Raw genomic sequence first — 12,261 nt, forward strand, 5'->3', positions numbered from 1 at the left:
GGATTCGAGGAGCCAATCGCGAAGAATATGATTCCTGTCGATCCAGGCACACCACCTCGGCAGCACCCGCAGCGGAGAGGGACCGGATTCTCGGAGACTCGCTGTGTCTTCGGCTTATTACAAGGACTATAATGGTGCTCCAAGCCTCGACTACTTTATTGAAACAAATGTAGATCAAGGGATGGGCAGTTCCGAACCGGTGAGAGGGAATCCTCACGTTTGGTATCGCAGCCAATCAAGAATGCCAAACATGACCAGCTGAAACCTCCCCACGGATGTGTAGCGATGAACCTTGCACCGCACGTGACTTTTCGGTATGATGCTTTATAGGTTCGACTTGGGCCTTGATAATTCTATTAAAATGCCATATCCGCAACCAAGAATAATGAAAAATATGTTTTGGGCGTTGGCGGTGAGTAGCTTTTCGGCCCGTTGCACCGTTCCTATATTTTTGCTTCAAAATTGTGCAAGTGCTCTAGGAGATGGCCAGTCAGCCGAACAGAAATACGACACACCATCCTGGAGAAGCTATCAGAGGCAAATCGAGAGACAAGACCGGACAAGTAAGCGTGTTCTCAACCTAACTCGTATCTTTCAAGTTCTGTGACGCTGTTTGTGTGTATTGCGTTTGAGTCATTTCATATGAGCATTGTTGAACTCGGCCGAGGCTGATATCGAATCAAGTAGGTAGACTGGGAGGCAATCGAAACAACCTTGGTGGGATTCAAGACAAAGCATAGGACTAGTAGCATGAGAGGCGATGCAACTGAAACCAATCTTTTGACACGGCTTGACTTCAGCCTCCCGAAAACTATTTACCGGCAATCGACTGGAACCGATGTGCCGTAGAGGTCTCAATAAAACCACCCACCATACGGCCACAGCTGCCTTCCTATTTGGACAATATTGTGACGATCGTAAGATGATGGAGTGTTGAGTAGAAAGAAAGAGAAGTATTCTCGGCTTTTGATTCTTCTGCCAAAACAGTTTGCCGACTGGGCACGGCAGGACAGGTCTTGTATGCTAAACGTTTGGCTCCGCTGTGGAAGGGAATTCGTTTGAGTTGACTAGTTTTCGTGTGTTAATAGGGACTGAATTCACTAAAACTCCTGGTTTAACTCATACTGAATGCAAATATCAAGAATGAAGAACCGCATAAGTTATTGAATCGCGAGGGTTGATCTCAAGCTGACCACTGTTTCCTGTTTGCTGTAAACTGTTGATGAATGAAAATAAGGCTTGTCTTCAACGAATATTACGCAAGGACACTTTGATGAAGAAGTATTTTGATTATTACCTTGAAGTTGAAGAAGTAAAAAGTACGTCGTTACGTGGACTCGTAGTGCTCGCTCTTGACGCGTGCAACTGATTCCCCCGGGCAATGAATCTTTGTCCCTCAATTTCTTACTGTCTTCTCCATTAGCTTCACTAATACAGAACCGAGACATCCCAGGTGTGTTTAACCAAATATAAAAATGTAGATAACAGTTCTGTATTCTCAAGTGACTTGAGGCTTCAAAGGCAATCTTTGCAAAGCACATTCATTTTTCCACATAATACATGTCCTTCTCAACTCGTAAAGATTTACGACCATCAAGTAAGAGGAAGTAGTTTTATGCAAGACTACCATGAAAATGATATGTTAGGTATATTTTTACAAAACCAGCCTCTGACATACCAGAATGATCTATAAACAGCAGGTTTGGGTGTGAATCATTCGAAGTAAGATGTTTTTGACGAACTGTCTCGTTCGAAGCATTCCAGCACGGGATTTGGTTGCAATATTCTACCATCAGCAAATTCCGCAACGAAGAAAGACTAATCGCAAAGACAAAGGACGTACGCCATCTGTTGGTACGGAATAATAAGAAAGGAACTATGCATGTGCACACTAACATGCGGAATAATGAAGGCACTACTCTGCACATTAGTGTATGCACCACTATGAGGTGCCTTAGCTAACTGAAATATGGTGATCCGCCCCGCTATTACCCGCTGAGTAGACCCATGGAGCACACGGCAGGTGGAGAAGAGGGGCAAAGGGAGGGGCACTGGACTCACTTGATGGGAGCATTGTCAGATGTCGTCATCACCAAAAGTTGAGCTGCAACAAAGCTTTATGGCTCGGCTGTCCAATCGTGGTTATGGCCATCACAGACGTGTCGAAAATGAAGCTTCACCAGAAGCCTCTGGTATTATTGCCAACAAGTCTTGGACTGCGCATACTATGAGTGCCAACCAATCGTTCCTTCAAGCTCTGTCTAGTGCCGATTCCGTTGCCATGCGTTGAGGTAGGTACGGAATAATAGGTTGCGCTGTCCCTCTGCAAATGCAGGTTGGTTGGTAAGACGGCGGAACTTGGAACCAAGCCTGCGCCAAGAGGGAAAGTGAAGGGGCTGTATCACCAACCCAAGCTTGTTCTCGTACGATCTGACTCGAGGAACAAAGAACTCGCGTATTCCCTTTTTCAATATTAATAGTCTAGACTTTACAGCTTACTGCTCGTCCCGTTCGTTACTTATAGAACTCGTCATTATACCTACTCGACTTCACAATCACCATGAAGCTTGCAGTCTTCAGCGCAAAACCCTACGACAAGCTCTACCTAACCACCGAGCACGCCGCCGAGATCGACGCAGCGGCCGGCATCGAAGTTATTTACCATGACTTCCCCCTCAACCTCGAAACGGCCGAGCTCGCCAAAGGTGCCGAGGCCGTATGCATCTTTGTCAATGATGTCGCAGATGCCCCGGTAATTGAAGCCCTTGCCGAGCACGGCGTCAAGGCCATACTACTGAGATGTGCCGGCTTCAACAATGTCGACCTGGACGCCGCCGAGGACCACAACATGTTTGTGGCCAATGTTCCTTCGTACTCGCCTGAGGCGGTGGCCGAGTTTGCCGTAGCCCTGGTTCAGACCCTGAATCGCAATACCCACAGAGCGTACAACCGTGTGAGGGAAGGCAACTTTAACCTGGATGGCCTCCTTGGCAGGACGCTCCACGGCAAGACAGTCGGGCTGATTGGCACGGGCAGGATCGGCGTAGCCTTTGCAAAGATCATGAACGGTTTCGGCTGCAAGGTTATCGGTTTCGACCCCTTTCAAAGCGACGAATTCAAAAAAATCGGCGAGTACATGGACCTGGACACTCTGCTACCCCAGAGCGATATCATCAGTCTGCACTGCCCCCTGATGGACAATACTAAGCATATAATCAACGAGGACACCCTTTCTAAGATGAAGACGGGTGCCATGATTGTCAACACTTCCCGCGGAGGTTTGATCAACACTAAGGCTGTGATCTCGGCGCTCAAGAACAAGCAGCTGGGGGGTCTGGCGCTGGACGTGTACGAGGGCGAGGGTGCGCTCTTCTACAATGACCACTCGGGCCACATCATCGAGGACGATGAGTTGATGCGTTTGACCACTTTCCACAATGTCATTGTCTGTGGCCACCAGGCCTTCTTCACCAAGGAGGCTTTGCAAGAAATTGGCACCAGCACACTGAAGAACTTTGCCGATTTCTCCTATAATCGGCCTTGTAAGAATTCATTGCTGCAAAACAAGAGCGAATTGTTGAGGAGAAAGTCTATCCCCATTCGTATCTGAGTCTACTGAATGCTTTGCACAAAACGAGGATAGTCACAATCGCGCATGTAAGCCATTACAAATTGTTTCCGACAAGATCCAGACATAGATAAAGAAAAGAATACGAAACTTATTTCGGGCTGCTTGCTTCGTATTTAAGACGCTATGTTCCACAATGTGGTGAGACAAATGTGATGATCTATCTATCACCTCCTAGTGCTGTCTATACTCTACTATACTTTCCAGCAATGGTATAATCTTTCTTTGGTCCCTTGACAGAGTAAGCCAGCTTCCAGTCCTTTAAGTTGACTGCCTTGAAATTAAAATCATAGTGCACGTCATACAGATCCTCGATGCAGAGGTGGCTTGCCTCTGCCTGCCAGTCCTTGGCCTCCTCATTCTCGTCCCCGTTTGGTACGAGAAATTCAAGGTTATGAAAGAGGTAATCGGCACGCGTGTTGTCGTCAGTCCGCGCGAACCAGACACTCAACACATCCTTGGCTTCATCATACCGCCAGACATACCGGCGCGTGGCCCTAAACTTCATACCATTGTCGGCGATGAAGTCGCCGTCCTCGACGTACAGATACTCCATTCCCAGGTCCTGACCCTCGGCAACGGTGCGTCCGTCGGTAGTACCGTCCCGCAGCAGGAACTTTGCCGTGCCCACGAAGCGACCGCTCGGATGGCTTGGTAGCTTTGACTTTAACGCGCGATCTAGCTTCCATTCGCCGAGGAGCGACCGAAAGACTGCATGAGCTACAAACTTGGCCTTGGTGAGGCCGGCTATGGCAGTCTCCTGTGTCGAGACTAGGTTCTTCTCTACTTCTTCGAGCGCTGCATCTGATGCGCCATGTGAGACATACCGTGCAGGCGTGATTATATCCATGGTTTTCCCGTTGGCTAATGCTGGCGTCTCCCTCGCTGGAACGATGGGGATCTCAAGAGCCTTTGCGAACTCGGCCATTAGGAATACATAGTCTCCCATGGGAAATTGAGAGCAGCGAGGGTCTGTCCGTAAAGACAAAGTTCTCTCGATGCTGTTGTCTGCAGCAAGTGCCTCTTTAAAGCTCTCAGATGGGGCTGGAGTCGACCACATGTGCGCCATGAACCGTGCTTGCATTTCCATGACGCCCCAGTATGGAGAGCGATAGAATCCTACAAAGCCCAGACTCGGATACGCTTGATGGTGTGTGCCATGAAAGGCCAGAGCAGCCGGCAGAGTCGGTGTGGAGGGAGAAAACGAAATGGTCTCGAGCACCTCGGGCTGAAGGAAACCGAGTGAAGGTGCCGGGTCGAACCCGGTAGCAAGAACCACGGCAGCTACATCTGTGATGTTCTCGCCTGAAGGGACAACCGCAGCAGTGGAACCGTCAAACGCGGATACTCTTCCCTGGCTGACCTTGATCAGCCCTGAACGGACAAAGTCAGCATAATGGGAGCTCATGGCCAGGAACGGTTGCTCTTCTCGAATTTCAGCCCCAATCTTGATTTCCGGAGAAAAGTCACTTTGGTCGGTGCCAAGAACTGATTCAAAGACACCATTTGATTTCTTGGCAGCATCGACGCTGATGTGGCCCGAGTTGTTAGCCAGTGGTTGAGGCCTCATGGCTTGATTATAAGATGGCAAATCACATGGTAAGAATGGTGGTGCACGAGAATCAGGCTGTCAAACGTGTCAGCAATGTCTCAGTACAGATTTGTACGACCAAACGTGCTTACCTTGGCTGATGTGAAGAGTGGAAAAACCCAGGCAGGTCTCTGCGCAACATGGTGTATCGTGTACTTTTCCGGATTGGCTATGGTCTTTTCTCCCGGAGAGTTTGTCGCAGATGACAAATGAGATGCAATTGTCCCGGCAATCTCAATGCCCGACATTTGACCACCAACAATGAGGATCTTACTTCCCTGCGTCTCCTCCTTACCCAGCAAGCTTGTCAAGTCACGATACTTGCTACTGTGGATGACAGATAGAGGGCCACTCTGAGGCACATAGTCGGGCCAGATAGGCTTTCCAAAGAATCCAGTGGTAACCAAGAGGTAGTCAAAGACGCTGGTCTGGGCACCTTGCTCCGATTCGGTTTCGACTTGCCACTGGCCGCCATTTTGAAGCTCCGTCCGTACAACCTTGTGACCAAGTCGAATATCAGCGCCACCATATCTCTTGGAATAACGCTCTAGATACTGGCCGACCTGCCAGGCTTTCGGCATCTGTGGCGCACCATCATCCCAGGCAAAGTCGCTAAACTGCACGGTATGTTTGCTCTGATTTGCGATCATCAAAGGATGCACCAGGCCAGCTGTATCATTTTTGCTTAGCGGCCAGAGACCGCCTATGCGGGTTTGAACGTCGTAGACAGTCACGTGGAAAGTCCCCGGTGCCACATCATGAAGAAACGTCTTGGCCGCGACCAGGCCTGAAGGACCAGCGCCTGCGATATTGTCAGCAATGGAATGGATATACTGCTTAATAGATTCAGGTATTTAGTACCGATTATGCACACAGTTTTCGTCATGTCTTCGGTCTTGCCGTGTCCACTCGGCGAGGAATCTGAAAGCTGCAGTACGTGATGCCGGTCCGATGCACAAAGGGATCGAATTATGTGCAGGCAGAAAACAAAGTCCAAGAGTATATCGCCGATCACGATATTTGCTTCAGACAAAAAACAAAATTCAAAACTCCGGGGCACGGCAACCAAATCGCCCCTGAGGTCCTCGCTGGTTGCTGTACATGTCTCACTCTCACCTCAGCACTGAAAGTCGCGCTACAATAAGACAATTGAGTCAAGTGGGTGCGCACAACCGCCAGCTGCTAGCCACTGCCAGTTGCGAGACCACTTGGTATCTACCTCGCGCCCTCACATTAACTGTTGAGAAGAACAATCAAAATAATTTTCTACCCATGTCAACATTCAGTTGCTGCCTACATCGTCGTATCATGACTCCATCGGACTGCAAGGTGTTCTTGTATTCGCCGCCTGTTATCACAGATCTTTGTCGGATTCCATGCCGGAAAGGGCCCATGGTTTCACCCACCCGGTCAGGTTCTGCAGCACCTGAGAGGCTCAGTCTCGCCGGATCCTCACATGGCCAGAGTGATCTCGCACAAACACACGGCATTGTACAAATCGGACTACAACTCGAAGAGCTCGGAAACAGGTTGAGAACGGGTACGCGGGATCTGGACCCAAATATCGGTGCATGCATCGCGTACATCTGAATAGCCCAGCGCAAATCTCAGATGGGTAGCCATGCGTTCTCTTCATTCCAATACCGGGATCACGCATCACGGTTCACGACAGTTCCTGCATACTAGCCGCTCACTCAACATTGTTCTTCCACGTAGCCATGAGAGATATGTAAAAGTCAATCGCCACGACTAACCGGCCATGGCAGGCCCATGCAAGCAACGCACAAAGACAGACCTCGGCAACACTTAGCTGTATTGGTAAAACACACCATAACCCCATCGTGAAGTAGTATATCTGTGGGTACTCTACTTGGTTTACGCGCGACGTAAAAAGATAAGGGACGAAATGATATATGACCGGATAGTACGAACATGACATTCCAAGTGGACCGTGTCAGAGTGATACCCTTCCAGAAAGTCCCACACCCTTTGGGGTCTCGAATATCACGGGTCGTTGCATACAAGCTGCACAGGAGAAACTGTCGTCAGCCGCGCACCTTGCGATTCAGGTCTCTCGTTATTCGTCTCGCGATGTCGTGTGCATGGAACACTAGCACATCTGCTCGATGGTCTTTTTGGACGTCCACAAGGGGAAAGCAGTCATTAGTTGTGCCTAATGATTGGGGGCATCATCGAACAAACCTAAGGCACCAGCAAGTGCACCGGAATCCAACAGCAATCCAGCGAGCATTCAGACGACGCGGCCGGATTCTATCTTTCAGCAGAAGCAAGTGGATCCTATCGGCTGCCGACATTCGTCCAGCTCCAGAATTCATCTGGACGTTCCCAGCGGCAGAGGTCCATCCGGACAGCCCGACTTTATGATTACTGGAAGAATGTTCCGTTTGGCTCATTGAGCCTGTGCGTGTGCAACAGAAGGTGGTCAGTAAGCCCGGGCAATTGGGTCGTGACCCTAGGGCAGTGCTACTGAGGCGCTGTGCACCCAGCAGATACTCAGGTCGCCAGTGCTGTAAGACCATTCCACGAGGACAGCGGTAAATCCCTCATGCACGCCAAGAAGCCAATATCCGTATATTCACGTTTGTGGTCTACGAAGTAAGCTGCACGGCTTGCTGCTTCGCTGTGTCAATCACCTGGAATGCTAGTGCCTACACAGTACAACTCTCGACAATTCGTTCAGCAACTTCCAACGGGCTTCCCAGGTTCTTAGTGACTGGAGCTCACCCCCGCTCGTCCAGTTTCAGTGTAGCAAGCACCAGCCAAGCCCACCCCGGATCTCCTTCCTGGTAGCTCGGTGCGGGGTAGAATCCCAGTTTCCTCCTATCGTTTCGATATGGATGGGGTCTAGTACGGACAGAAGGAGAATCCCTGATGACTTTAGTGCTATTCTCCTAGCATCAAGTCGTATTGTCGAGTGGTTTTGTAGACAAGTCAGGCAGGTACGTATGGTGGGTGGGCGACAAGACAAGTCGCAAGATGTGCTTATAAGTGCCGCTTTCGGCCAAACATCCAAGTCCTGTATGATGAGCTCCTGGCATATTATCTGGTAGGACTGCCCTCTCAACGACGGAAAACTTGGAAGAACCCAAGGGAGCACAGTGAATCCAGCTGAGCTAGGCTGTAACCAGGTGTTACGGATTAGTTCTAGAATATTTCCAGTCAGCAGCGCACACCGAGCTTTCATGCGAGCCTGAGGCGTGGCTGCCACTCTCATATGTCGGTTTCAGCGATGACGGGCATACTAGCAATTATCAGCATGACAGTTTGCGTAACGACACGAGGCATTTCCAGCACGAGCTTGGCACCGTGTTCTTCTCTTGATCAGTTCTCATATGAGTAACGAATGAATGGAAGGCGTGACAAAAGGGTTCCACTCGCAAGGCTTCACAAGCATAACTCAAGATGCTTGAAAATACCAATACCTTCCGTCAACGGCTTTTACCGTATGAGCACTGGAACCCAAGTATGGTGAACAGGCCGTACTGGCTTGCCAACGTCAACTATTCACTCCGTGGAAGATTCTTTCTGTGTGATAGAATGAACTCAATCATCACAGTCTGGATGGCAGAAATGGCATGTTTTTTGCATGTTCATGCCATGCGTCTGGATTACAACCTGTATGGTCACATTAGCCAACGCCTCAAAGGAGGCGCCTATACTCAGAAAACACGTCTACATTGTAGACGAAATACCTTGATGTTTTGTTCTGGCCGAGTTAAATCCGCAGCGGTGAGGCTCCGACCTTGTGCACCGACGTGTGGCTTTTCCAAGTCTTGAATATACTGCGGTTACACAAATATATGGGGGCATGTGCCAAATCTTATTATTCGTCGCACCCGCGGATACTATGTATTCATCCAATGCATAATAGTTGCAGGTCTTCTATGTCTTCCAAGACATTCGTCAGCTCTTGAATCGGCCATGGCTCCCGCATTAGCTGAAGAAGCCGATGCAAGATCACTAGTTTGTGCATCCACAGATTGGTATGAGGGTGACATTTGTTCGGCAGCAGCCAGGCGGCGACGGTGGGATATGACGCTCGAAACTCTGCGGCAATCGAAGCCATTTCTTGGCGCCGTCGGTTCTGGGCAGGGTTCATGTATGATTGGGGTTGCCATAGGCACTAACCATGTAGATCCCACCCTGGCGTCGGTTCTCCTCCTCTTCCTCCTCCCCCAGCTTGCCCAGCTTCCCCCACTGCCCCCAGCTGTGGCTCACATTCACGATGGTGGACATGGGGGTCGGGTGTGTGTTGCAAGGTGTCATTGGCTTTAGCCCCGGTACTTGAAGCTAGTAGAGTAGAGTAGAGCCCCAGAGCTCGTGAGGGTATTTGTCAGATCAGGCCGTCAGCACTCTGGTGCGCCTATGTGCTGGGAGGCGGGGGGTTATAATTCCCCAAATCTAGTCCATGGTAAGCCAGGTCGCGGTTGCTCCTCTCCTAAGCTCTCTCTATGCATCGTCTGGATCTAATCCATTTCAACCTCGAAACTTCACGAATCTACCCACCTACATACCTAGTTGCCCGCCTTGAACGCCAGATTGCATTGAGCTTCTCATCCACCTCATCATACAGGCTCAGACCAAGCTTTCTGGTTTGATTCATCTGTTTACTTAGCTTGTATTCATTGCTGATTGTGGTCTGATATTTATTTCATCACTCTGGCTGGACTCGACGACACTTTCCGTTGAACCCACACCCCAACGACTGGAAAGACTTCTGAATCACCGAAGCTCCTTCTGTGCATCTCTTTCTCCCGAAGAGAAAAGGATATATGCCGTCTACTGCCCATCATTGATGCTTGAAAGGCAGAACTTTATCTGCGCCAAATCCGTGGGGAAATATCACGACTTACGCCGTTGCCTAAAGCACCACCACCACCACTTCACTTCATACGGGCATCATTTTTGCATTGATATCCTCCAAATTAACTCGCCCACCTCTCCACAATGAGTGACCCTGAAAAGCTTTCAGTTGAAGCGGCATCTCATAATAGTTATGATCCACACCAAATACGTACCAATAGCGACCCGTTTCCTGGCCTCCCTCCAGACCCAGATGCCCATCTGAGCCAGGAAGAAAAGGATGCCATTGTAAGAAAGCCTGGCCTCCATACACGGAAGAATGAACGGCTGATCAAACGTTTAGGACCGCAAACTACTCCGAAGATTGGACTGGAAATTGATACCTTGGGTACGTCTACTTCAAGCTTTTTGCCATTGCCTGTCGAATGCTTATACTTGCATACAGCTCTGCGTACTTTATCTCCTTGCATTCCTCGACCGTACCAACATTGGAAATGCTAAGCTCGCCGGTTTGGTACCGGCCCTCGGGTTGACGACCCAAAGTTACAATTCCACCCTAACCATTTTTTTCATATCGTATTCTGTATTTGAGCCACTCACCAATATCCTGCTCAAGAGACTAAGGCCATCGATATTCCTTCCCATCATAATGTGAGTACTTGAACTTAGCTCTCTTTAGGTATCTCATGCTGCTTCCATACATGTAAAGCTAACGCGGTTTGAAGGATCCTTTGGGGATGTGCCATGCTGGGAATGGGATTCGTCTACAACTGGTCCGGCCTTATGGCTGCCCGCTGGTTTCTTGGTCTCGCAGAGGCCGGTCTCTTTCCTGGTATCAATTACTACCTATCATGTTGGTACAAGCGATCGGAGTTTGGGGTCCGAGCAGTCAGTCGACAATTTCTTCGGCTTTGATAATGTGTCCTAACAATGGTGTAGGCTATTTTCTTCTCAGCTGCCGCAATCTCCGGCTCGTTCGGCGGGCTACTCGCCGCAGCAATTGAGCAGATGGATGGGGTTGGCGGTAAACCCGGCTGGGCATGGATCTTCATATTGGAAGGCCTCCTTACGGTTGTCGTTGCCGTAATATCCTTCTGGCTAGTACACGACTTCCCTGACGAGGCAAAGTTTCTTTCAGAGGAGGACCGGGTCCGAATAATTCGTCGACTGAGATTGGATCAGCAAGCATCTGCCAAGCACGAGGACTTCAAGTTGACGTACTTGTGGGCAGCTCTGAAGGACTGGAAGATGTGGCTCGGCATGGCCATCTACATGGGCTGTGACATGCCCTTGTACGCATTCTCGCTCTTCCTGCCTTCCATCGTACAAGAATTGGGTTGGAATAAGAGCGTAGTCCAGTCCCAGCTCATGAGCGTGCCACCCTACGTTGCCGCCGCCATCCTAACCATCGTTATTGGCTTCGTGGCGGACCGCACCCGGCAGCGCGGCCTGTGCAATATCGTTGTTAGCCTTTTCGGTATCACTGGCTTCTGCATGCTGATCGGCTCCTCCTCGTCCGCTGTCAAATACGCCGGCACCTTTCTGGGCGCCCTGGGCATCTATCCTTGCATCTCCAACACCATTACCTGGATGGCCAACAATACCGAGGGTGTCTACAAGCGCGGCGTTGTGCTGGGCTTTGTGATTGGCTGGGGTAACCTCAACGGCGTCGTGAGCAGCAACATTTACTTTGCTGCTCCGCAGTACTATCAGGGTCACGGTGTCGTTCTCGCCTACATGTCCATCTTCCTACTGGGAGGTAGCTTGCTCATGACGACTCTGCTGCGGATCGAGAATAGGAAACGCCGCCAAGGTAAGCGTGACTATCGCGTCGAGGGCAAGTCCCAGGAGGAGATTGACGCGCTTGGCGATAAGCGACCCGATTTCTTGTATACTCTATAAAAAGGGGAGGTGTACGAGAAAAGACAACCGAGGATTTGGAATACCAACTTTATTGTTTACTGTTTTTTCAGAATGCAATATGGACTTTTGGAGAAAAAATTGGTTTTATAGAGACTGACGTTGCTCGACGGCGGCATTGCACTCTTTATTGGTGAGGCTGCGGTGGTTTGATAGTACACTTGTCTCATCTGATACCCCTCTTTGAGAATAGTTTAACAAGGTAGTTTATGAATCCTATATGCAGTGATTCTTTTCAATCTGGCTACTGTCGTGTGTATTCTGAAGATGCGGATTGAGTAGTTCCCACTTGCATTTC

At 49.6% G+C, this 12,261-nt stretch overlaps 3 protein-coding genes across 3 annotated transcripts; 2 read left to right on the top strand and 1 right to left on the bottom strand.

Annotated features, from left to right (window-relative positions):
- Positions 1 to 2,560: 2,560 nt before the first annotated feature.
- On the top strand, positions 2,561 to 3,610 carry PFICI_01085 (uncharacterized protein; the record flags this gene model as incomplete). Its single annotated transcript, XM_007829666.1, has 1 exon — positions 2,561 to 3,610. The coding sequence occupies one exon, from the start codon at positions 2,561 to 2,563 to the stop codon at positions 3,608 to 3,610; it is 1,050 nt and encodes a 349-aa protein (XP_007827857.1).
- Positions 3,611 to 3,812: 202 nt separating this feature from the next.
- Positions 3,813 to 6,613, bottom strand: PFICI_01086 (uncharacterized protein; the record flags this gene model as incomplete). Its single annotated transcript, XM_007829667.1, has 3 exons — positions 3,813 to 5,255; positions 5,312 to 6,021; positions 6,517 to 6,613. The coding sequence occupies 3 exons, from the start codon at positions 6,611 to 6,613 to the stop codon at positions 3,813 to 3,815; spliced, it is 2,250 nt and encodes a 749-aa protein (XP_007827858.1).
- Positions 6,614 to 10,187: 3,574 nt separating this feature from the next.
- PFICI_01087 (uncharacterized protein) lies at positions 10,188 to 11,945 on the top strand (the record flags this gene model as incomplete). The annotated part of the gene is made up of 5 exons (XM_007829668.1): positions 10,188 to 10,331; positions 10,387 to 10,431; positions 10,489 to 10,694; positions 10,769 to 10,931; positions 10,983 to 11,945. The coding sequence occupies 5 exons, from the start codon at positions 10,188 to 10,190 to the stop codon at positions 11,943 to 11,945; spliced, it is 1,521 nt and encodes a 506-aa protein (XP_007827859.1).
- Positions 11,946 to 12,261: the final 316 nt, after the last annotated feature.

Source organism: Pestalotiopsis fici (assembly GCF_000516985.1).
Source record: "Pestalotiopsis fici W106-1 unplaced genomic scaffold PFICI_Scf_1, whole genome shotgun sequence".
Taxonomy (NCBI): Eukaryota; Fungi; Ascomycota; class Sordariomycetes; order Amphisphaeriales; family Sporocadaceae; genus Pestalotiopsis; species Pestalotiopsis fici.